This window comes from Asparagus officinalis, chromosome 10, assembly GCF_001876935.1.
Source record: "Asparagus officinalis chromosome 10, Aspof.V1, whole genome shotgun sequence".
Classification (NCBI taxonomy): domain Eukaryota; kingdom Viridiplantae; phylum Streptophyta; class Magnoliopsida; order Asparagales; family Asparagaceae; genus Asparagus; species Asparagus officinalis.
This window is the reverse complement of record NC_033803.1, coordinates 67,681,452-67,696,741: the sequence shown is the minus strand read 5'-3', so window position 1 is coordinate 67,696,741 and position 15,290 is coordinate 67,681,452. Positions and strand designations below refer to the sequence as shown.

The 15,290-nt window shown below is 39.6% G+C and overlaps 1 protein-coding gene across 1 annotated transcript; it reads right to left on the bottom strand.

The window, feature by feature from the left end:
* LOC109825783 (anti-sigma-I factor RsgI6) lies at positions 472 to 15,048 on the bottom strand. The gene is made up of 7 exons (XM_020392679.1): positions 14,631 to 15,048; positions 12,648 to 12,804; positions 11,670 to 11,842; positions 7,020 to 7,124; positions 6,783 to 6,932; positions 2,224 to 2,862; positions 472 to 1,025 (listed from the first exon to the last, which is right to left on the bottom strand). The coding sequence occupies exons 1-7, from the start codon at positions 14,790 to 14,792 to the stop codon at positions 690 to 692; spliced, it is 1,722 nt and encodes a 573-aa protein (XP_020248268.1). The 5' UTR covers positions 14,793 to 15,048; the 3' UTR covers positions 472 to 689.

The window sequence follows — 15,290 nt, the reverse complement described above, 5'->3', positions numbered from 1 at the left end:
AAAATGACATTAAATAGAAGGGAACGGTAAGAAGATATGTGGTCTAATTTTATAGTGTGGTTTGAAGATGATGAAGAAATAAAATATGAAAAATAATAAAATAAAGTAAGTAACAAAGTTCTAGTTTTTTACTAAGCAGTACTAGCTTAAAACTTGGGACGATTTGAGAGACTTAAAACTCTCTCTTTTCTATATAAAAATCAGACAAAAAGTGGAATAAATTTTTACAATTATCCCAATTCTACGTTTTATCCAGCTCTTGTTAATAACGTTGTATAATTTTATTCTAGTTCTAATTCCAATGGACTAACACTATAAAAAATTATCTCACAGCTTATCCCTCCAATTCTAAGAATACATATGGTAAGTTTTTTTCCCCTCTCCATTACCTCACAAGTAAAACAGAAGATTGAGTTGCAAGAGATTTCAAATATAAGACCAACTTTAAAAATAAGAAGACGAAACGAAAAATGTGCATATAACTCCCTGAATTTCATTAGTAAGAGTTTGATGCAACATCCGCAGCTACAAAAAACAGAATGCCTAAGTGAAATGAAGATTCATGTTAGATTCCTTGCAGATTTCGATGACATCTGCTTATACACCCTTGTATACTTCACTGGATGAAACAAAATTTGCTCCAAATATGCCCTCAAGTTCTCTATTCTCAGAATAAAAAAGAACAACCATCAAAGTTGAAGGTTCAAATGCTGAGTCTCATCTCCCCTAAACAATGACAGTGTAGCCTCCACCGATCTATTCTCATAACGAGCAACTACCGTATACTCCCCTAAAAACCCATTAAAACTGTAAACACCGCGGTTATCGGTTATCCCTGAGGTTTCTTTAGTTTGCCATTCCTGTAAAAGTTTGTCGACGGCGTCTCCAGCAGGCAGATTGACGAAATTGTTGTCTGTGAGGCACATTTGATAGCACCCATTTGGATGGAGCGCAGTCCATAGCATTATGCCGTTTACTGATGGGTGGGCGAAGCCTTCTCTCAAAACTTCCTCGAGATAAATAGCCTGGAAAAAGCAAATAATGCCACAAAATGTAAAGATTATCTCGTGAAATATTCAAAAATACGTAAAGAAGGTTTGTTATATGAACTACTTTGATGGTGTACTTAATAATGCCTCAAACATCTTTTTTATTTCGAAGTACCATATTGTACTATTGATTATTTCTCACTGGTCCAAATTGCTTTCAGGAAAAGAAAGGGAATATATGCTATCAAGACCATTTTTAAGGGCAACAACATTGTGACTCTCTTTTGTTTTTCATTGCTGTTAACTTTCGTAAGATATGGAGACATTTTTTTCTATGTAGCTAGAAATATTTCATCAAACTTTTTTTAACGACAATGATGTGAAATACCCACCATTATTCTAATAAAAGGAATTAGCATAAAAATTTGTGAGACTACAAGACAAAAAAGGAGTCGCTCTAAGTCTATTTTATGTTCTAATTATTGGTAGAAATCGCATGTTTCGGTTACAATTGTTGTATTTGCTTGAATGAGATATAAAGCAATATAAAATTAGCATTAAGTAATCTTAGGACCGAATGGGAAAGGAGTCTGCTCAAGAGGAATGGGATTATTTATTTAGCATCTATTTTATGCTGTAATATGAACAATGTCCGCGCTACTCTTTTGTACATACTCAAATTGAATAGTCCCCCTAACTTTTCCAATCGCATTTGTAAATGATAAATAAAAAAAATTTATATATCACTTATCATTGTCTTTGTTTTCCAGAACACATTTACAGGTATGCTTATTCATTGAAAAATAGAAATAACGAAAAGTTGCTAGCCAGTCTAAGGTAGAAATTGTTGAAATTGCGTTCAAATTGAAATATCATTTGAAGTATTAATATCAGTGATTGTTACTAATTTTCAGTCACAATTTCCCCCCTTAAAGAACTTGCTACTTAATGCATTTATGAGAAGCAAAATCGTATTGCCCGCTAGAAAATTAGTTCACTGCACATTGACATTTTCCCCTAAGATCTTAAAAGCAAGCTTGGTTCATAGACAAACTAAATAGATTAAGTCAGGCCCAAGTGATTCTCTACAAATTGTCATCTAATAAGCTTCAGTGTTAGCAAATCAAAGTCCATAAGGAGATCAAAGTCATTGTTGTGAGCAACTAAGCATAAATTTCATATTTACTGTAAGTATTTAAGCATAGAAAATAAAGAGGGTATGAAAATCACTCACCTGCATATTTTGATCAAAGTTTTTGCTAATATCAATCTCTGTCAACCAAATTGGAAGCTCCAGCGTCGCCAATTTATCCAACACAGCCCTCATCAGAGGAACATTTGGCTTACTGAAATGCCCCTCCAATCCAATCCCCTCCAAAATAGCTTCTCCGCTCTTTAACTCCTTCAACCTCGACACATAAGAATCCACAGTCGAATTCACATCCTCGCAGGTCTCAACAACATTGAAATCATTCATGAACATAGTAGCCAATGGGTCTGCCTTTTGCGCCGTCTCAAAAAACTCCAATGTAGCATTAGGTCCAAGCCTGTCTTCATAGAAATCAAAATGAAGCATCTCATTGCTCACATCCCAGTGCACAAACTCTCCTCTGTATCTTGACATTAGGCTCTCTATCCGGGAGCTGACAGCGGATCTGAGGGCGTCGGTGGTGAGGTTGCGGACCCACGGAGGGGTGTACTTTGGGTCCTCCCAGAAAATGTTGTGGCCTCGGACAAGGATTTGGTTGGAGTGGATGAAGTCTAGCATTTGGTCGGCTAGAGTGTAGTTTAGCTTGCCTGGATTGGGCTCCGTAGCGTACCATTTGAGCTCGTTCTCAAACACTGCAGCGTTGAAACGCTCAATGAACCAAGCCTGAAGAAAGTAAGAAGAGAAATGGCTATCAGTTGTGAACAGCTATCTAAAAGTTAGAAAAAAACACATCTTAATCTGTAATTTGTTAGGGTCTCGCTTAAGGTCATATATTTGTGTGTTAGGGTTAATTGAACAAAAACCCCTGAGGCATCGTTGTTTTAAACTTTCTAACATTGTAGTTTTATTGTTGAACATAGACCACTTGAGTTAATTTTTCTCTCTCTATTTTACCCTTAGATCGATAGACTCTCTAATTCCACTCACAGGCAATATCTTCCAGAATTTCTCTGTGAGTGAAAGAGTCAAAAAAGTTAGACAGGGGGTCTATCTGCAACAATGAAACTACAGAGTGGTCAGCTCAAAATAGTTACAGTATTGGGTGTCTGCAATTGACTCTTTGTTTTATGACCATACGCGCCTTTCACAGAAGGCTCCCTGCTAACTGTGGAGAAGAACTTGAAAAAGCAGATTTTTGGTCATAAGTTGACTCATGCACAGGCATAAGTCGACTTATGGTAAGTCGACTTATGGTAAGTCGACTTATGTTTGTGTTGTAAGTCGACTTACGATCTGCTATGGATTGTTGATTTTGGGTTCTGGCAAGTCGACTTATCAGACCTGTTAAGTCGACTTATGAACTCTTCTCCAGTTGTCGTTTTTCGCTCTGCCAAGTCGACTTATGCAGACTGATAAGTCGACTTACGACGGGTTTTTTTAGAAAGTTCAGGTTCATATTTGCAGTCTGTTTGAGTTTCTGTTTTGGTATAAATACCAATACGATTTGAGGGTTTTGTAGGAGCATATTTGGGGATTTTGGAGCACAGAAAAGAGAGATCTTTCTGAGCTATTGGTTAGGGTTATTGGTTGAGAGGTTGAGAGATTTGTTGGTGAGATTAGTTGGTTCGTTTGAGCGATTTGTAATCTCAATTTGTACTCTCCTTCTCTATTAGTGGAAACCCTCCCCCTTCTTGCCCCGTGGACGTAGGCAATTGCCGAACCACGTTAAAATTGGTGTTTGGGTTTGTGCATTGATATTTGGTTGTTTTTTGCCTTCTTTGATCGGTGTTTGTTTTGGTTCCTCGGCGCCGCCGTCCATCACAACAAGTGGTATCAGAACATATCGCTGTTGTTCGGCACTACAAGTGGTATCAGAGCTCGGGCTACGCTTGGGCTATTTGGAGGAGTAGATCGCTTTGAAAGTTCGTCTAGGGCTTCGTTTGGTGAGAAAGGTGGGATCTTTTTGATAAAACTTCTTTCTTTTCTCAGTTTTGAATCTATTCTTCGTTTGTTCCGTATTGGTTTGTTGGCGCTTGGGTTATTTGGAGGAGTAGATCATTTTGGAGGCTCTTCGAGGGCTTTGTTTGGAGATAAATGTGGGATTTTTCCTATTTGTGGATCTCGTTACCGTCGTGCGGGGTGAGATCGTTTGGAGACTCTTATTAGGGTTTCAATTGGAGGTAAAAATCTCTCCTTTATCAGTTTGGATCTATTCTTCATTTGTTGGTGCTTTGAGATAATTGGCCGAGATAGAAGGATTTGAAGATGGGTTATTTGTTTGTTGATACGGTGCATTGGATTATTGAGAAGTGCCCTTGACCTGTATATTGAAGTCCTTTGAGCACATTGGTATGAGCAAGGAGACCGAGATGGAGTTTGGCACTTCTATTTGATGATTGAGGGGTCTTCTATTTGGTGTTCAATCAGGTATTTGGGGGCTTTCCAAGGAGGCATCATTGGAAGGTAAATTAGTATTTTGGTTTCCTATGTTGGGGATTGTACTAGGCATTTGAGGGTTGCAACCAAATCTCGTTGGTTTTGAAGTCCTAGTAGTCAACAACAGTTGAAGAAGTGTATTGGCAGTAAGGTGAAGGTACTTTATTCTGGTTGTAGAGGGAGGTACAAGAGGGACCTACTGTATTTGTGCCGAGCTCACGATAATTTGAGACACTTCATTGGATAGGAAACATTGAGGCGACGAGATGAGATGACAGTTTTGATGGGTCGTTCCTTTCTGGAGGAGGATCGGCGTTGGTTGTCGAGCATTGGTTCTGGAGCTTCGACATATTTGGGTCATCTTAGTCACAAGTCGCCAATTGCTGCATTAGGAGTTATTAGATTTGGTGGAGCTGCTTCAGAGTTTGGGTTGCATCGGATATTTGGATACCCAGCATTTGGTCACATCGAGGATGTGAGATTTGATCCGATTGCGCGTTTGGGGTTCGGAGGCTCAGTTGATTATCGTTTGGGAGCTTCTGATTTTGTTCTGAGCAGGTATGTCACTTTTGACTCTCGGCAGGTGGAGAGTGTTGATCAGGTCGTTTGGATATCGCAGCAGGTAGAGAGTGATGTTGCTCCACGTTGGGTGGAGATTATTCCACGTACTCCAGATCATACTGCGTCATTTGGGATTCCAGCTGAGTTGACACAGGTTGGGGATCATTTGATTTCGGATGCAGATGATGGATTGGTTTTGGATTCGGTTGCAGCTGGTGGACATGATTTGGATACGGCCATTGGTTCACCTCATATGGAGGTGTTTGATTTGTATCAGTTTGGGGCCGTTATCAGTTGCAGATCCGTCGGCGATATTGGGGAAGAGTTGCATACTTTTCTATTTGTTTGAGGGCATTTGGAGGTCGTTTGGGTGAACTACGTGAAGGCTTGATTCCTTGGGCAAGAGGATACGTAGGCAGTCTTTATGATGCAGCCGATTTGGTGAGCGACATCGACATTTGGGGTGAGTGTTCGCACTCCCATTTGGGTCTCAACATGTGAGGCATTTGTTTGGTTGGTGTCGGCTCAGTTTTGGGAAAACTTCGCCGAGGTGGAGAATTATGGAGAATAACTTGAAAAATCAGATTTTTGGTCATAAGTCGACTCATGCACAGGCATAAGTCGACTTATGGTAAGTCGACTTATATTTGTGTCGTAAGTCGACTTACGATCTGCTGTGGATTGTTGGTTTTGGGCTCTGGCAAGTCGACTTATCAGACCTATTAAGTCGACTTATGAACTCTTCTCCAGTTGTCATTTTTCGCTCTGCCAAGTCGACTTATGCAGACTGATAAGTCGACTTACGACGGGTTTTTTGGAAATTTTAGGTTCCTATTTGCAGTCTGTTTGGGTTTCTGTTTTGGTATAAATACCAATACAATTTGAGGGTTTTGTAGGAGCATATTTGGGGATTTTGGAGCACAGAAAAGAGAGATCTTTCTGAGCTATTGGTTAGGGTTATTGGTTGAGAGGTTGAGAGATTTGTTGGTGAGATTAGTTGGTTCGTTTAAACGATTTGTAATCTCAATTTTTACTCTCCTTCTCTATTAGTGGAAACCCTCCCCCTTCTTGCCCCGTGGACGTAGGCAATTGCCGAACCACGTTAAAATTGGTGTTTGGGTTTGTGCATTGATATTTGGTTGTTTTTTGCCTTCTTTGATCGGCGTTTGTTTTTGTTCCTCGATGCCGCCGTCCGTCACAACAAGTGGTATCAGAGCATATCGCTGTTGTTCGGCACTACACTAACTTTATCCCTATACGGAATGCATAAAGAACCTTAAATAATTTAGTTTTTGCTATTTCTCTATAAATAAATGGTTTGTCATATTAAAAAAGGCTATTAAATGCTCCGATCAGGATTATTGATAAGATTATAATTAACAGAGCAAGGAGGATAAAAAGTCGGGCCAAAAAGAACTTTATGGAATGCAAATCATGCATGTAAAAAAGGTTATGATAATGCTTATAACTCAAGCTATAGCCTCAACAGCACTAAATGGAAGAATATGATTCACATAGCTGACTCCAAAAAATTTCAGATAAAGGATCTGTTTATGTTGTGTTTTCTATTTCCCATTTATTTTCTTTTTTTTTCCCTCGTTTCCCGAGAGTAGATAACTGGATTTTGGAAGAGCTCAGCTGATTACCTGATAAGCAGAATTCCCTATGATTGTTTTGGCTATTGCAGAACCAAATGGGAAGTCTTTAGATAGTTGCCGAGNAGCCACAACGGATGCTCCTGTGATTTGATTCCCCTTTGTGTCCGATACATGAATAGCCACTGCTCGCTTCCTTTTCTGCATAAAAAGATCTCGGTGATGTCACATATTTAAATAAAATGTATAAACTATAGTGGAAAAAAGAAATTAAAATCAGAACTCTACCGTTCTTATAGTATCTTGACGGTGCATCTCCCACTGCTCAACTGAGAAGGGTTGTAATGAGGCACTTGCAGCTAAGATATCAATACGATTTTTATCACCAGTGATCTGTACATATGGTTAGGAATGATCTGAATAGTAAAATCCTTGTAGATATTCCTACAACTTCTAAGGCGTATATAAAACAAAAAAAAAGGTAACCATTCTAAAAATTTGTAGTTTAACGCCGCTCTTGAAAAGTTAACATTCTAAGTTACTTTAGTGGTATATTTTGTTAATATGTACATATGTTTAGCTCACCCTTATTTGTTTGCTATCCACACATTCTTCTACGTGTATCTCATATGAATTGGCTTTGTCGTTGTTGGATTAACAATTTAAATCAAACATTGATGTGCAGACAGGGGCAACACGTAATATTGAGAACTAGGCATCAAACAAGAACGGTAGAGCAACCTATATAGGTGGCTCAAGGAGCATGAGTCGGGCGGTTGAGAAATTGGTAAATTTTCTTATAAAGGCTATTTAAAATCCATATTATATATTTCTTAATAAAATGATCGATTATACATATATATTTTTGGTGAATTGCAGAGAGGTGAAATCATTGAGGTTGGAAATACACCTACGCTTCTGAAACTCTATCTGGGTGATCATTTTTCATCAGCGGATAAGAGCACATGCGACTATATGTATGGACGCATCCACTAAGGATTATTGTGTAAGTGTGAAGATTTTAGCTATTTCCAAGAGATTTTTCTTAAAAATGTCTACATATGTATTCTTTACTTATGCTTGAATTCTTTATGTCATGTAGGATCGGGACATCGCCTCATCAAGATGAAGGGTCGATTCCATCACAGTGGACAATACAACCGCTTTCACCTAGGTATTAGATTACATGCAAGGAGGGCATCACGGTGACGATGAGAGAGGTCTGGGCATTGGCGCCCCCAGATCTTATTTGAGGGCATCCTCCATTTAGGAAGTCGATACTACTCAAGAGCTAGTTTGCGAGGTGGCGGATCTTAGGTCTTGGCTATATGAGATGGACGAGCTTAGGGCTTAGTTGCATTGGCTTAGCAGCCAGATGGTATGTATGCTAACATATACACATACACAGGTACACTCAGATATGCACATACACGCACATACACATACACATACACATACACAGTCAATAAGGTATAAAAGAAAGTATAGTTTCCTAAACTTTGCATGTTGCATGACATCTCATTTTAGAGTAATTATAATCATCCTTGTCTTGTAGCCGCTGGAAGCTTTTCATTGAAAAATGAAGAAGCTTGTAGCTCTTAATCCATGTGTTTTGTGCTAATGAAGACGCAATATTTACTGAGACTTGAAAGAAGCTAGTGCTAGTGTACAGATAACTTTTTGATAATTATACAGTTTGAATGGGATGGACTATTTCAAAATTATAGTAATAATCTGTACCTTTGAAAGAGCTTGTTATTTGTGAGTTTGACAGTAGATTGGATTGCAGCAAGCAAACTGAACTATAATCCAATAAAAACCGAACACATTCTAATTGAGTCACACACACATTGAAAGATACATGCACACATATATACACTCCCATATACATATATACTAACACACACACACGCTCACACACACACACACACACACACACACACACATATAACGCACATACTGATACATCCATATTGCTTTACAAGCGAATTCTCAGAGCGCTCGTCCTACTTTGGCTGCATAGCCATCTAAGCCACTTCTTTCCCTCATGCTCCGGCTGCTCAGCCTTCCACTGAGCCACCATCGTTAACTCCTCATGCTCCAGTTTCTCAACCTTATATTAATCCATCACCTTCTGCTCGTCTTTTTTCGATTACTCATACTCCTACTTCTAGTGCTTGTTGGCTTTGTTATAGGATCGGCCAGAAATCAGACCTGAAAACTCAATACGAAACCTGTAAACAATGAGGGCTTTGGCTGATTTTTGAGAGAGATGTGCAGCTGGAACAGGGGCGTGTTCTGCAGGTAACCTGGCTGATTTTGAGGAGAGCGAACAGAGGAGGAGAGGAGCAGAAAACGTGTTCTGCAGCAGGCTTTTCAAAGCCTCTGTTTTGTTGAAGAACACACGCAGCGAAGGAGCAGAAACAAAGAGCAGAAACTTTTCTGAATTTTATTCACTTTCTTCTTAACTCATCAATATGGTTTACATATATATAGGATTAAGATTACAACTCTAATCTTATCCAATGACTAGAAAACTATCTACTAACTAGTATTCTATTCTAACTAGAATTTTATCTACTAACTTGAACTCAACTATCAAATCGGACTGATTAACAACTCACATTCTCCCCCTTAATCTGGACGAGATTCCAAGTCCCTTACTCCTAGAAGCTCCCGTTGTCGAGGTACCAAACGTCGTTGGCAACTTGTGCCTCCCCCGCTGTAAGTAAATCCAGCACCACCTTCTCCTCATTAAGCAAAATAGCACTTGACGATTCCTCTAACATAGCCATCATCAAGGTTGTGCTGCCCGCTGCCGTGGTGCTGCTGTCCGCCTCGGCCTCTTTGGCCACGGCCACGCCCACGACCGGCCCCGCGACCTCGTCCTCGTCCGCTGCCATCATTGGGTGTAGTTGTTGAGAGGAAGCCTCCGCCGTTCTTCTTGCTCCTTGCTTGCCACTCCGCATGCGTCAACAATAGGTGATCGTCGACGTTGTTTCGAAAAACATGTGCCCTTTCCTCGTGGGCTTTAAGACGCCCGATCGCCTCCTCGAGAGTCATGTCGTCGATGTCCCCGAACTGTTCAATCGTGGAGACGATAGTAAGGAATCTCTCTGGTACCACCCGAAGTAGCTTTCTGACGGCGTAGTTCTCCTCCATCTCGCCGCCTAAAGCCCGGATCTTGTTGACGACTCCTGTCAACTTCGTCGAAAAATCGTCGATGTTGTCATTCTCCTTCATCCGGAGAAGTTCGAACTCGAACTTCAAGGTCTGCACCTTCGCGTTCCTCACACGATCCGCTCCTAGATGCATTGTTTTCAACGTCTCTCATGCCTCTTTTGCCGTTTGCTTCTCTGCGATCACCATCAAAGTCTCTTCAGGAATCCCCTGGTAGATGGCCGCCAATGCCATCTGATCCTTCCTGTGTTCCACGGACGCGCCTGCCGCGGGCTCAATGGCATCCCACACGTCTTGAGCCTTCATGTAGACTTTCATCTTGATTGCCCACGAAGCATAGTTATCCCTCGATAACGTCGGGTATTGAAGAGTGAGCGAACCCACCTTGGTCGTCATCTTCTCCGAACTCGTCATCTCTTCAGATCTTGGTTGGTACTTAGGCATACACCGCTCTGATACCACTTGTTGGCTTTGTTATAGGATCGACCAGAAATCAGACCTGAAAACTCAATACGAAACCTGTAAACAATGAGGGCTTTGGCTGATTTTTTAGAGAGATGTGCAGCTGGAACAGGGGCGTGTTCTGCAGGTAACCTGGCTGATTTTGAGGAGAGCGAACAGAGGAGGAGAGGAGCAGAAAACGTGTTCTGCAGCAGGCTTTTCAAAGCCTCTGTTTTGTTGAAGAACACACGCAGCGAAGGAGCAGAAACAAAGAGCAGAAACTTTTCTGAATTTTATTCACTTTCTTCTTAACTCATCAATATGGTTTACATATATATAGGATTAAGATTACAACTCTAATCTTATCCAATGACTAGAAAACTATCTACTAACTAGTATTCTATTCTAACTAGAATTCTATCTACTAACTTGAACTCAACTACCAAATCGGACTGATTAACAACTCACAGTGCTCAGGGTTCAGCTTAGGGTTTACCGAAGGAGGATATTGCTAGGATATTAGCGGACTTGATGCGTTTGGGCTTGTCCCGGGAGGAGATTCTCCGGCCAATTCCTCGATCGGATCCGCAAAATCTTGTTTTATTTTGGATATTTGAAACATAAACATTATATCTACTTTGTATGCCGTATATCTGAAACTAATATATCTATTTTGTATGCCATATATTTAAAATTAATAGAGACGTTTTCCATTTCGTATGGGTTTGGATTTGCTATGTGGGAATGCATTTTATGACTTATTCCTTTTATTTCAATTTTGATTGCGAGATCTTGAATTATGTAGTTGTGTGGGATGTTTATGTTAAATTGTAAACAAGGCGTTGAACAAAACAAGAAAGTAGTTTTTCGGCTGACAGGTGTCTTCCCAAACGATTTAAGTCGTTTGGGCAAAGATAGAGTCCCAAACGGTTTGAACCATTTAGAATACTCTATGTGTCCAAACGGTTTGCACCATTTGGAATAAGTCTTTACCGTTTAACCGTTTGGGATAAGTCTTTCCCAAACAGTTTGAACCGTTTGGGTTACTGTTTTTTGTATTGTTTAAAAAAAATAGTTGCCCAAACGGTTTGAACAGTTTGGACAAATGTCCAAATGTCCAAACTGCCTAGACTGTTTGGACCACCGTTTGGGCTAATGCAACCCCAACAGCGCTTGGTTAAACGGTCGTTTTTCAGCTCAAATGGTTTTAACCGTTGAGGTCAAGGTGTTCCCAAACGGCAAAACCGTTTGGGCTGCCCATATAAGTAAAGTTGAATACTATGGAGTAGTGAAAAGTGATGAGAAATTGTGGAAGACCTCGAAAAAGAGCAATGATATTTTTGAGGGAGAGTCCAGAACAAAACCACCCTTGAGAAAAGACCAGCAGCCACTCTTAGCCAACACTGTCCCTATGCATTTCAATGTCGAATTCTCTGTTGACACTCGCGCCTTCAAGAGGGCCGATTCGGCTCCTTTGATTTTCACCCAGCCTGTCAAAGACTATTTTAGTTAGATTCTCAAAAATGATGAATTTATTTGTTGGATTCAGACCCTATTTGCCCCCTTTAGCCATTAAATTTGCTTCTTCTTCTTATCGTTTGAACTATTTTTAGCCCCTACAAGTCCTTTTAAACAATTGGTTTGTTTCTGCTTTCCGGCTGGACTATCTTTGGTCCAATTTAGCCCTATACTATTAAATTCATCTCTGACTATTTCCTCAACTATCAAATACTATTTTCAATCCCTTCACATTCTCTAATCTATTGGTTTATTTTTCGTTAAAAAATTCTCCAATGACCCAAAATATGGACCAACAGGGGGGACATGTGAGGTGCCCCCTTCTATTGCATAATGAGCTGGCCATCATTAATGATGACTAGCTCATTATGCAATAAGAGGAGGACACCTCACCAGTCCCCCTGTTGGTCCATATTTTGTGTCAGTGTAGCAAAGCTCTTTTGCATTTGCCCTATGGACTATCTTCGGTCCCACCTTAACCCCCTGAACTATTAAATTCGTCTGCTTATCCCGTGAATTATCGGATTCATTACCTAGTTACCACTTCATGTTTATTACTTTGTTCTATGAATATAATAAGTTTTTATGATTATTACCTAGTTACCACTTCATGTTTATTACTTTGTGAATTATCGGATTCATTACCCTGTTGGTCCTTTTTTTTTTTTTTTGCTTTTCCCCCCTCTATGAATATAATAAGTGATTATGATTATATAACCTCAATCAAGGAAAATTGTAATAAAATTCAGATATAGAAAATTGCGGAAAAGGACTCACAAGAGAAGCTGTATCTAGTATTCTGGGTGAGATCGTACAGTACAAACGACGGCGAAGAGAACCCAGCCTCCGCCTTGTTATACGCCGCCTGAACCTCGCCGGAGTCTCCATTGAGAACTCCTCCGCCGTAAAGGGGACCCTCAGGGTGAGATTTGCACTGCAATGAGACGGTCAGTTTTAGCAAAATGATCGCGATTTGGGAAGCCCAAACACGTTAGTTAACTGTATATTTTATAGTAAGTCCTCCAAATGTTAGGTATTATACAATAAGTCCCTCAAAACACGGTATATTTTATAGTAAGTCCTTTGCATCATTTATTTTTTAGATCAGTCCTTGTAAATCTTATAAGCTGTACCAAGTACGTTCTCAGCTTAGAAACCGTTATCTTTACCCTATAATAGATCTAACACCATCAAATTATCCCATTATACAAATATATCCTCATTTTCTATACGATTTTTCTAAGATTTTATAAAACAAAATTTTTTGTTAAGAAGATCGATGAAGGAACAATAGACAACTTCAACGATGTAAATTTTATTAGTAACCACCAATAAGGTTACTAAGGGATTAAGGTGACCGCCCTATTGTATATAACTATCGGGATTTAATTGGGGGATTCATTTAAAAACTCCAAAATGTGAGAATAATGGATATTCCTTTGTCATATGAATGGATTCTCTCATATGACGATGGTCTGGCTCGTTCTCAACTAAATGAATAAAGTTTCAGATGGAAACTCTCATATAACCACAATTGATTAAGATTTGATAATATTGTATGTAAGGGAATTCTCTCATATGACGTATGATGATTTTTTTACCTCTTAAACAACGCGTGTTTTCGAAGGATTAATTTAGGAGACCAATGTCAGGAAACCACTCTCTTCATTTTCTTATTATTATGTTATTATTATTTTACCTACCAAGCTAGATCTTTGAAGGGATTGCCTTTTTTTTTGGGGGGGTGAAAGGACCAACATTGACCGCAACATTGAGATGAATAAGTCACAAAATACTTTTGGACTCTCATGCATCTCGCACGACAGTGAAGAGTACAGTCTCCTTATCTACAGCTGCAAATTGTTACACCTACAGCACATTGTCATTTTCTTCTTCCTATCTTTTTCATTTACTAGATGCCTATGCTCTATTGTGAATGAAAGTAAAGCTAAGTGCTATCAATAGGTATGACATTATAATGGCTAAATATCATAAAACGGCCTCTTTAACTTTGGATGATTACCAGAAAACACCCCCACCCCACCCCTAACTTTAAAAATATTAGAAAACCCCCTTAAATATATGAATTATCAGAAAACCCCCTTAACTTTGAGGTTTTATAAGAAGACCCCACTGAAGTAGGAGGATTTTCTGATAAAAACCTGAAAGTTAAAAGGAGATTTCTAATAAAAATGATCAGAAAGTTAAGATGGGTCTCTTGATAATCCCGATACTTGGGGGTTTTCTGATAATTTGAAATTTAAGAGGGATTTTCCAATAATTGTCCAAAGCTAAGGGGGTTTTTTCTTATATTTAGCCTTACTTATATTATGTTATTAAATGTTATAATTTAGTAAGTTTTTTTTATTGCTTAACAACGTAGACAACAACAACCTCCCATCTTTCAATGAGCCAATTCATGTCTCACTGGCTATTGTGTCCAAGTTGGTACTATAGATAAGCGCGTGATAGATGATACCAATACTACATTAATACAATGAAGCACCATAAATTAGCTCGGCATGGGGAAAATATCCAGTAAGAACGGTCTATGACATTAAATGTGCGCCTATACAAAGGATGTCAACCTTTGGATCGCGCACGAATCCCAAAATCCAAAGATCGAAGAACTTACGTTCATTTGGCGCGCATTTACCGCCATTAACCCGGGTGCACTTGATATTTACTCATGATTAAACAAGCACTAAATAGAAATCTCTGAGGGAGAGAGAGAGAGAGGCATTAGAATGGAGGCATTACCTCAGTATAAGCAGTGTAATCGTACCAGGGCCCCTCTGCAATTAAACCAGGCACTAAGCAGAGCAACAGTGGAAGCCGAAGTTTGAATAGCCATTTCATTTTTCTTCCCTTTTCTCTTCTCTGTGAGTTGCGAGCATGAAGGAACATTATATATATATACATATATAAGAGATGAAATGGAAAAAGGAGAGCGCTTTGAGATGAGAAGGGAGAGGGAGGGAGCGTGAAGGAATTTATGATGGTGATGATGGATGGGTGAGCGAGTGAGTTCACAAGAGTCACAGTCACTCTTTCATGGCTTTTCTACGCCCGTGGGTGGCTCTTTTGCAGGATTATGGGCTCATTTGTCTTCAGTTGTGTTGGGACTTAGGGAGCTTATATAGTATTTGTGGGGTTTTAATTGTTGTGTTTGACTTGTTATTAGCCTTTTAAAGTCCTTGGCCTCTGGGGACCCCTTTAGATTTTGGGTTGCTTCGCTTGGGGTTTTGTCAAAGGACCACTGATCCCGCAGTAGCCCAAATCATAGCCCAAGCAGCGATGGGATCTTCTGCAGACGAGCCCCCGGCGCAGAATAGATGGCATTTTTTAAATTTTTGTTTATTATTAATATTACTACTATTATTTGGAAAGTGGCCGTAGCCTAACAAGGATTTTTAATGG